The sequence below is a fragment of the Morone saxatilis genome, unplaced genomic scaffold, assembly GCF_004916995.1.
Source record: "Morone saxatilis isolate NCDOM2014 unplaced genomic scaffold, NCSU_SB_2.0 Contig12, whole genome shotgun sequence".
In the NCBI taxonomy this organism is placed as follows: domain Eukaryota; kingdom Metazoa; phylum Chordata; class Actinopteri; family Moronidae; genus Morone; species Morone saxatilis.
The window spans coordinates 4,518,668-4,529,417 of record NW_023339674.1 but is presented as its reverse complement, the minus strand read 5'-3'; the positions used below and the strand labels follow the sequence as shown (position 1 = coordinate 4,529,417).

Here is a 10,750-nt window from a genome sequence, read left to right as displayed (position 1 = left end):
TGGATTAATCACGTGGACTGACCATTCTCAAACCGCTCATTGTTCTTGGGTTGTAGTCTCCAGGCGTGGTTCTTTCATTGAACTGAAGTTCTTGACAGGGATTTACAGTGTATAGCATGCTAGACTCCTCCGTCAAGAACGTAGACAACTGCCTTGATAAGCAAATGGTGGAGCAGGTACTTAAAATGGGTAGCTCTGTCTTTGTTGTTGATTCCATATCTGTTTACGAGGTCAAACGTGGATTTAGCAAGTTCTTTATGCAGAACTCCCTCGTTCTTGTACTCCTTTGAGTAGCTAATAAAAACTTGTGCTATTTATTCGTTTATTGAGTGAGACTTCTTTTATTTGTACTGAATGGTGGAATTGGCTTATTAAAGAGGATCTCGCGAGATTACGGCTATCTGATGGGCATTTCTCGTTCTAACTCATTACACAGTACATAAAATACGATAAAACATACTCTATTTCGTCCCACGTCGGTTCCTGCCCGTCTTTTCGCCACCATGACTAAACGTACCGTATATTGATATGTTTACGGAGAAGACTGTTGCATCAATTTGAAAATTGAAGAGTGGGTGTGTTTTTTTTTCAATGGTGAATAAAGCGCGTTGGTATGTGGAAAAGGCCATGTCTAGCTTCATCATGGTAAAATGGGGGCGTTGATACCACATTTAATTAATCATAATTCATACTTTTAGTAATGGTTTAGACCCAAATCCACTGAAATGAGGATTAGGAGTGGCGACGCTTCCCCCATATCAATTTCGGTCACCAAGTGGTCTCTAGGGTTATGGTTCTCTAGGCACAGTTCTCCACACGTACCTTGGAATCATTTCCTTATTATCGCAAAACTCATTTAAATTTTATCTAAATTTTTTATTTTGCTTTTTTTTTAATTCAATGTTGTTGTTTACCGTGAATTTACAGCTCGATTTGGCCAGCTCCGGCATAAAGTCTAACTTCTGGGTTAGACTATCTGCCTCTTCAATTGTAGATTTCCTTTTTTTTTTAAAAAAGGTGTTGAGCATGAGAATTGATTTAGCGCTGAATTCCTCTGGGTGATGCCTATTAGACTCGCGTGATCGCAAAATAATACTCTAAGCTTAGTTAAAGTAAGAACAGTTCAGGTAGAATTCGCAAAAATGAAAGTAATAAACGTCACCGAAAATAATGACTAAATAGAATAAGCTACCAAGTACGGTAAAGAAAGAAATGAATTATGTTGGCTTTTGTAGAGTGGAACTCTAACAATTGTATAGCAGTAACTAATGTGACGCTCTGACAATCTTTAGAATTGTGTAGAGAGCTCAATGTGTGAGCAAGGGTTAATTGTTCGCGATTCATAGTAAAGGATTAATATATATTTGGACTTTCAGATTCTGGTTTGCTTGAGTGGTGGATATCTTAAAGACAGAAGCAAAGGAAATAGTGTAGGCGTCAGACATAGGACATTCTTTTCTCCGCTTGTTAAGTTCACTTTTCCTTTAACATGTGAGGAAAAAGCCCGTTATACTAATAGACCCTATTGACGTTTGTTGGTTTTGGTATTTTTGTTTTTTACTTGTTGTTACTGTTTTTATTTAGCAGTTCTCTGTGTTCTTCTCTGATTTTTTGATTTTAACAGCTCTTAATTATTTTCTTCTCACTGTAAGGTTATGGTCCTTGAATTTATCAATAGGCATATGTTAAACTGTAATATGTTCTCTCCGTCTTGTGTCTGTTGGTCTTGTGTTTTGTTAAACCTGTTTTCTAACTATCTCGTTAACCAATAGTGTGATAGACGCTTTCTCTCTTTAAAACCACCTCTTTTTTCTCGGCCCTTTAGGCACACCTCATGGTTGGGCGTTTGATTCTTTAAATCCTGTGTGGATTTCCGTTGTCTTAAAACAGTTTGTGGCATTATTTCTATGATCTCTGTTGCGGCCGCCAAGTGCTTTCTCATAATTCTTAATATGGGTGCAACTTAATTTATTACTCTTAGTGATATAAATTATTCTAGGTTTTTTGATTTTATTGGTTCTTTAATTTATTTTACTTATTATTATACTAATTCTATTTTAATTTCCTAATTTATTTATTGCTTTTTATTTATTTACTTTATTTTATTTATTTGTCGAAAATCTCATAGTTTATTTGTTTTTATTAATGTTATTCTATTTGGTATTTACTTTTTTTTCTATACTTATCATGATAAATGTATTTTCGCCATTTTCCAATATAACGTTATATATGGCTTTTATTTGTAGCCACCTGTGGTTTTTAACTCAACCTTTAGTTTACTTGCCCTGTGCCTTTGTTGTTCATAATGTCTTTCTTGGGAAATATATAGCTCGTTAATGAATTTCTGTGTCACACGCTCTTCATCTTAGAACCTTGTGTCTTGTTACGGGTTTTGTTTCTAATGGATTTTTATGATTATCATAACCTGGAAAATTTCATCTTTTATGGGGAGTGCTGGAAAATGGCATAATTGTATTAGGGGAGTGGGACAGGAAGGGGCCAAAACTGAGGGAGGAAAGGGATACAAGGGGTAGCATAATATTTTAAGCCTATGTTATTTCATTTTTATGGATCTCCTTAAGTGTCTGGAAGTCTCTGGGCAGTTTTGGTTGTTCCATGGAATATTCATTAAACTCAGGTCCTGTCCAAGTGGGCAGGGATTGTATCATTGGGAGCTTATATTATTATAATATTAATATACATTATATTATATTACATGCATTATTTTTTATCTTTGCGGGAGTGCCTTTTTATTTATTTTACTTATTTTATTCCCTATTTTATTTTCCTGTAACTTTCCATATTTGCCTCCTTCTTAAGTCTGACGTTCTCTATTTCTTATAATATACTAATACATATCAGCAATTTTATTCATAGTTTTATTTCTATTTGTAGGTATTATGCTATTTTAATGTGCATTTATACTCTCTCTATGATCTTTACTTGTACATAGATTATGTTGTATTTTCTTTGTATATCTCTGCTTATCTCAATTTCCCTTCATTTTTTAAAATATTGTTTTTGGATTTTCTAAATCTAAAGACATATATAATTTCAATTAATTACTTTTCATAATATATTGCATAATCTCTCCTCATCGGTTTTTGCTTTACATATTATTTAACTAAAATGTAGTGTGTACTGTCACTTTACTGCTCGGCTAGTGCTTACTAATTAGGTATCGGTTAATCACTCTCTGATTTCTGTTCGTTCGCTGGTTCCGCTCTCGTCTGTTGATATGTAGCCGGATATTAACACACTAGGTTAGTCAGTCGATGTATACGAAGTGAGGTACACAGTAAGATAAAAGCCAATAAATAAATAGAAATAATAGAATAAAATAAGTGAGAAATAATAAATAACCAAGCATAAAATAATGCTAAGACAAGGTAAAGCAAGAAATCTAGAATGATCTCGTCAAATAAATAAAAGAGTGCATATCTTAAGAACATATAATAAATAGAATAAATAGGCATCTCTAAATCAAAATAAATAAAGCTATATTTAACATAAAGACAGTAGAAAATTGGTAAATAGAATACAAGGGTGAGTAAAGGTTGCAATAAAGCACTGCCCGCACAAATAAAAATATGCAAGGTGTAATACTATGTAATTATTAGATATGAATTAAATAATGTGGAGAGCTATAGTAATACTAGTGCGGTTCATTGCGGGTATATAATTATTTAAATATATATAATATAATATTTATATAATAGTTATTTTATATAATATGTATGTAACTAACCCTAAACAAAACAAGGGTTTCCAAGTGCTGCACAAAAAGATGTACAGAATAAATAGATACACAATAGAAGCACGCCAGTAACAAGGGTGAGGTACACGTAAAGATAAAAAGCAATAAAATAAAATAGAAATAAAATGAATAAAATAAGTTAATAATAAAGCAATAAAAAATAAATAGAAATATAGAATAAAATAAGTAAAATAATAAAAAGCAATTAAAATAAAATGAAATAACTAGAATAAAATAGTAAATAAATAATTCATAAAAAAATAGAAATAAATAGAATAAAATAAGTAAAATAAATAAAAAGACTGGCCCGCACAAGATTACAAAATATGCTGTATCACATAAATCAAGTTACAGTGTCAAGGCCGAGGAAGAAAGAGGTGGGTTTTAAGAAAGTTTAAAATGGATGACGGAGAGGTTAAAAACAGGGGTTTCCAAAAGAGCCTGACAGACACAGCCAGAATACAAGTTACAAGGGTACAAAGGACGATAAATAAAGTGCATGAAATAAGAGAATAGAAAATGTAATCAATAAAATCAGTGGAACAGAACTCAAAGACGGTTAAAGTAAATAAACGTCACGTAAAGGTCTATAAAAAAACGGGTTTTAAGAAAAAAAAAAAACAAAATGTGAATTAAAAGAATTTAGTTTTTTAGTCTGACATACAACTTTTTTTTTTTGTTTAGATCACCAATTAAGTGGATAATTTAATAATTTAATTTTAATTAACTGCTAATTTCTGTTACATGCTCATTTATCATGTTTTATATATTTGATCTTTATCGGTATTCGGTGGTATTTGATCTCTATAACTTCTCTACTTTTTCTTATCTGATATTTTTCCGTTGAAGTTTTATCTTTTTTGATTCTTTAGTCTCTCTTTCTTTATCTAGGCATCAGAGTTTATTGTTTTTTTATACTGTTTTTTGTACTGTATTGTTTTTATACCTCTTTATTTTTCTACACTGTGTTTTGTCATCCCAAAAGGATCAATGAAGAGAAGTCTAAGATAGACTTTATTGATCCCAGGCTGGGAAATTGCGGTGTAACAACACAATGAATTAAAGAGTAAAAAGCAACATAAAAAATGTAGAAATAAATGAGTGCGAAGTGAAAAATATAAGGTGCAGTGAACAGATGGTGTAAAAACTTTGATACCGTCCGTCAGCTGGCTCTCCAACTCCTGAGTTTTATGGTTTTGTGATTTTATGGTTCAGTTAAAATGTAATTTAACCGACAACCCCACCTTCACATGACACAAAGCCCTTGAGAAATGTTCAATTGTGCTGCGTCTTTATGGCCAGTCAGGTTATTTAGTGTATTCATGTGCAAAAGACGGCAGACGAGGGCTGCGTCGAATGTTTTTAAGATGTTTTTTTACTGTTAAATAGAACAATATGCCCATTAGAGTTTCTCCAACCTCTTAATAAATCAGTTCAGACCCTAAAGATGTTCAGTTTACGATTAATATCAGTTTATTAGTTCAAAGGATTCAGGACAGAGGTCTGCATGTGTCTGTAAAGTTTTCTTCTACAGTGACAAACAGACATACCGCGGTGGCTTTTAAGTATCTGCGTTCTGTTTTAAGTGTCTAGTCGTACGGAGACGTTAGCTTTAATCTGTCCAGATTTTAAGATGTCAGCCGCTGGGACTCTGCCAACCCAGAACAATGGGGTTGAATGGAGTTTTGTGTTTGATTCCCAAAAGCATTAAAAGTGACGTGAAAACAATGCAGTGTGTGTTTCCCAGAGAAATGTCTTGTTGTGTTACAGTCTGAGTTGGGAACTTGAGTTTGCTTTGACCAGTGCTGCTATTATTAATGACATACACGTTATTATAGATGTATTCACATTAACACTGCAGTACTCACGCTGAGTAATGGAGCTCCTCCACATTTAAACTGTGTGCTTTTTTATATTTTTCACAAATAAATAAAAAAATAATAAAGTAAATGTGCTGTACAGTCTGTGTAACATATTATATATATATAGCTGGCGCTTCATTTGAGTCGGTTTCAAGTTTCGTATGTGGTGCTTACCCCTGTCTGTCTGTCTGTCTGTCTGTCCTGCAGGGCTTTGTCAAAGACATCCACGATGACTCTCTCTCCATTGCCTTTGAGAACAAGTGAGTTTCTCTCTCTTTCTCCCGTGTTCCAGCTGCTTTACGAATCATACAAAGTTCAGAATTTGAAGAGCGGTGTGGTGTAACTGTGTTAAAAGGAGGTGAGAAATGACCATGTCTTATGTTTTCAGTTGGCAGCCAGAACGCCAGGTGCCGTTCAACGATGTCAGGATGCCACCGCCCGCTGACGGCAAGAAGGAGATTGGAGAGGGCGAGGAGGTGGAGGTGAGGAGGACTGTAATTACTTTCTTCGTTTATCCCATTGGGGAAATGTATCTTTTCACTCTGATTAGTAATTAAGACACACATATAGACTTCTTTTCTCTCCTGGTTTCTGCGTCTCACTCTGTCCTGGTCTGAATCTCTCATCAGATCTTGTCCCGAGCCAACGATCAGGAGCCTTGTGGTTGGTGGCTGGCTAAAGTCCGCATGATGAAGGGAGATGTGAGTCTTGTTCCTTTTTTTGAAGACAAATTTCTTTACTATACTCTGAATATTTACATGAAAATAAATGCTAACAGTGTTAAATATTACTGATACTCTATTGTATCTATGTACGTCTGGTAAACAGCAGTGTATCATAGTAGAATTTATTAAAGTGCTAGTTAAAAACCTGTTTCTCACTTGTCAAAACGCTTTATAATCAAGAGGCTGAAGTTCTTGGGATGCACCAGTACCATTTCTTTTCCAGGCCAGTCACAAATACTTACATTTGGTTACTTGCTGATACCGAGCACCAGTTTGAGTACGTAATAATACCACTACAGTTTTATTTTCAGCCGACGTTCCTCACTTTCTGACCGTAACAAATTCAATGCTGCTGATGTCTTTGTAAAGGTGCTTAAAATACTGTCTCCACACTGCTTCTCCTCCGTCCAACTAACATGAGGTTACGTAACAGAACGCCATGCGCCCGTAAAAAGTGTTATCGGAGTAGTTTTATGATTGAGTATAGTATCGGTGCATCCCTATAAAATATATACATTTTATAGTCGGTGGCTTTTTATTTCATACACTGAACCTGCCTGTCTTTTCAGTTCTACGTGATAGAGTACGCCGCCTGCGACGCCACTTACAATGAGATTGTGACCTTCGAGCGTCTGCGTCCAGTCAACCCTAACAAGGCCATCACCAAGAACTCCTTTCACAAGTGCACTGTCCCTGTTCCTCAAGATCTACAAGAAGCGTATGTACAGCAACTTTAAACTAACAACATTCAGAAGGGACAAAGCTTAAAGGGATAATTCAGATTCATTGACATGGGGTTGTATGACGAACCAGCAGCACATTCCTTAGCTTCTGTGCCAGTACTCATGTCTGCTTCTCCAAACTGGGGTAATACACTGACTACGGATAAATACCTCATACAACCCCACTTTACAAAACTTGAACTTGTTCTGTTCACAGATAATAATAACATGCATATATGTAGTAGATTGTTTTTTGTAGGTGTAACATATTGTCTGTATTGTCTTGCAAGATTTCTTTAATTCCAATCTCCTGTTATGTCAGGTAGGAGTGAATTTGGAGGAGTTTGGAAGTTGAAATGGATATTTATTTCTCATATTACAGGTGCCAGAATGAGAATGCCCATAAGGACTTTAAGAAAGCTGTGGGAGCTTATCGCATCTCATATTGCCCCGAGACCAGCCAACTAGTGATTGTGGTAACTGCCTTATTGTAACTCTGTGGTGACATTTGATTATTGATGATAACACCTACACTACCACATGATATGTTGCAACTTTGTCCTGCTCAGTATGTTTGTATTGTGAATGACTCAGCTGTTTTCTAGTCGTCATTGACAAGGGAGCAGCTTGACTCATTCTTTCTTTTTATTTCCTGTGTGTGTGTGTGTGTGTGTGTGTGTGTGTGTGTGCAGTCCATGAACGAGACGACAGTGAAGCGTGTGTCTTTGCTAAGTGACATGCACCTGCGCAGCATCAGGACCAAGCTGCTGTTAATGTCACGCAACCACGAGGCCACAAAACACCTGGAGGTCAGTTGGAAACAAGACCAGCATGCTTTAGTCACTGTGGTGACCTGGAGGTTTCACAGGCAATCTACTGAATGAAGCTGTATAAGAATATTCTCATGGGCTAGTTGTGATGGTTTTACCGAAATACCACTAATACTCTAATGGGAGGTAAATAGAAAAGAAACCATAAGCGATTTACTTTTCCTCTCACCACTTTTTTTAAGATTAGTAACATTTTTAACACTTATTTAGAGCAAATTTTGATAACTTTTAACATCTTGTAGTTTTGGCTTTATAAAAATGAGGTTTGTCGGATTTGAGAATTGATTAAAACCAAAACTTTTTGAAATATTCACTGATAACTCTTTGAACTTTGCTCTTGTGTTTGCGTAGAGCTCTAGGCAGCTGGTGTCATCCTTCCAGGAGGAGTTTATGGTGAGACCGGATCTGATGGGCCTGGCCATTGGCAGCCATGGCAGCAACATCCAGCAAGCGCGGAAAGTTGCAGGTGTCACTGCCATTGAGCTGGATGAGGAGACTGGCACTTTCAGGATTTATGGAGAGGTAGGGTGTTGTGTGGAGGCATGATTGTTTCAATAATGGAAGGGAAAAGAACAAATGAACACAATTCTGTAAAAAAAAGGTTTCGGAGAATCATTGTGGACTTTATACTGAAACAAGAAGGGGTGTAGTTTGTGTTTGTGTCTGAGGATTTAACCATTATTTGTTATGATTGTTATGAAGTCCGGGAGCTGACTGTGTGTGTTAGTTAAGGGTGTAACGCTACTCAGAAGTCATGGTTTGGTTCACACTCTTGTCACAGTTCAGTGAATTTTTTGAGAATAAAGATTGTACATTTTTATACATATATTTATAACAGATCAATTAACCCTGTGTTGTCTTTTCAGTCAGCAGAGGCAGTGAAGAAGGCCAGGAACTACCTGGAGTTTCTGGAGGACTCTGTCCAGGTGCCCAGGAACCTTGTTGGTATGTAGATACACACATTTACTGCCTGAGCTTTGAATCCCCAAAACCTCTGTTTTAGGGGCAGTCACATCATCTTTTTGGCTTGCAGCTGTGTTTCTTTGTTACTAGTTGCATTCTTATCTTCTCCTGCTTTCTGTCCCTAGGCAAAGTGATCGGTAAGAACGGTAAGGTCATCCAGGAGATTGTGGACAAGTCTGGTGTGGTGAGGGTCAGGATAGAAGGAGACAATGACACCAAGCAACCCCGACAGGAAGTAAGCCTGCTACTGCCACATTTTTAATGCTACTGATAATGCTGCTTGTAGAGTACTGATAAGTGTACCAAGTTTTGGTTGCTCTACAAATGATGTACACACTTTCTTTCCACTTGGTCCAGTCAGTCCCATACTAACATGTGTGTTGTGTTTTTGTGTTTTGTTGACACAGGGAATGGTCCCATTCACCTTTGTCGGTACTAAGGAGAGTATTGGCAATGTCCAGGTCCTGCTGGAATACCACATCTCTTACCTCAATGTAAGGATGCCGATGTATACGGGTGTGTGTGAATGCCGAATTAGGAAAAAAGGTTTGCTTGTGTATGTTTTTGCCAATTCTTTGCCTTCACTCAGTGCCACAGCTTCAGGTTACAGCCTCCTTCAGGCAGCCTCCTAATGCATCTCCTGGCCAACGAGTATTTCATTCAGTTGGCAATATGAAGTGCATGTATAGCAGCATGTCTATGGTGCTTTAAGCTTTGCTTAAGTCTAAACAGTAACACTGCTTTGTCTCTGTGCTGTGCATGTACTCAAATAAAGTGATATGGGATTGGTACTGGAGCCAATCAAGGCATTTTTCAACTGATCTATCAGATCCAAGCCTTTGTTTTACGTCAGCTGTCACACAGGTGTTTGTACTCATAAAGCCTTCATGCACAGCAGCTGTCGTCAGCTCTCCGCTGTCTGTCTTTCCTCCACTCCACTGAGCTTAGAGCAATACCGTGGGAGGGAGGGGCAGCCCCTACTCGGAGGAAAGACAGACAGACAGCGGTGGAGAGACAACAGACACACGGACCATGCCACTGTAAATGCAACAAATGCCAACAAGAGCAATTTATTAATGTAATCAGCAGAAAAGATACAGAACTAAACACTATACAGAGAAATAAACACTCAGTGGAATACAGTTTATACAGGTAACTTGTGCAAAGGCTGCACCGATACAGCAAACACTGGGTGACATGTTTTGACTCTGAAGAAGACACATTAGTGTTGAAACATTTTTTGCACAATTAAAGGTGTGAATTGATTGCTGGAGCACACTTTTAAAAGCAGAGGGAAATTCTCTCGAGATAGTGACATGGTTTTTTATTTTGTTAAAAATAAATAAACATTAGAGAAGAGCTAGAATGCATTTTTTATTCTTAATGCAAGCTATTCAATTGTCAAACATATACACTGGATTGATTTGAATAACTTTAATGTACTTGAAGTGTGAACGATGCACCTGTATTATCTAGGAAAATAGAAGTATTGGATTGGGGGCAAAAAAACTGAACTGGTACATCCCTAGTAACAGCATAAATCACAGTTAGATGGAAATGTGTGAGGAAAAGAACCTACCACACAAGCAGAGGAGTGCATAGCTGAACATATAGTTCATACCAGCTCTACTAAACAGTTTCCTGGTGGGAATATCTGTCACTTTTATATTCTCAGTATACACTGTTAATTGTGAATGCCAACAAATTTCTTAAACTTATGATCATCTTCAGCGATAATTACCTTGTCTCTCTGTGTTGTGTATTTCACTGTTTCTACATTTTGGACTGTGCATGTATGTATGTATGTATGTGTGTGTCCTGTGCTGTTTGCATGTTCTGTGTTGTGTTGGTGCTTTGCGTGTGTTTGTTTTGCACTGTGTGTGTGTGTGTG

General features: G+C 36.7%; 1 protein-coding gene across 5 annotated transcripts in view; it reads left to right on the top strand.

Annotated features, from left to right (window-relative positions):
- Positions 1–5,722: 5,722 nt before the first annotated feature.
- fxr1 (fragile X mental retardation, autosomal homolog 1) overlaps positions 5,723–10,750 on the top strand; it is a 9,754-nt gene continuing 4,726 nt past the window's right edge. For 2 of the 5 annotated variants that reach the window (XM_035652724.1, XM_035652722.1), the window contains exons 1-10: positions 5,723–5,879; positions 6,008–6,101; positions 6,249–6,320; positions 6,914–7,062; positions 7,449–7,542; positions 7,759–7,875; positions 8,248–8,418; positions 8,763–8,841; positions 8,985–9,094; positions 9,267–9,353. In XM_035652724.1, coding sequence (XP_035508617.1) covers positions 6,048–6,101; positions 6,249–6,320; positions 6,914–7,062; positions 7,449–7,542; positions 7,759–7,875; positions 8,248–8,418; positions 8,763–8,841; positions 8,985–9,094; positions 9,267–9,353 — 933 coding nt within the window. In that variant the 5' untranslated portion in view covers positions 5,723–5,879; positions 6,008–6,047. Of the gene's footprint in view, positions 5,880–6,007; positions 6,102–6,248; positions 6,321–6,913; positions 7,063–7,448; positions 7,543–7,758; positions 7,876–8,247; positions 8,419–8,762; positions 8,842–8,984; positions 9,095–9,257; positions 9,354–10,750 lie in introns of all 5 variants that reach the window. The other 3 variants (XM_035652723.1, XM_035652720.1, XM_035652721.1) reach the window with 2 other exon arrangements.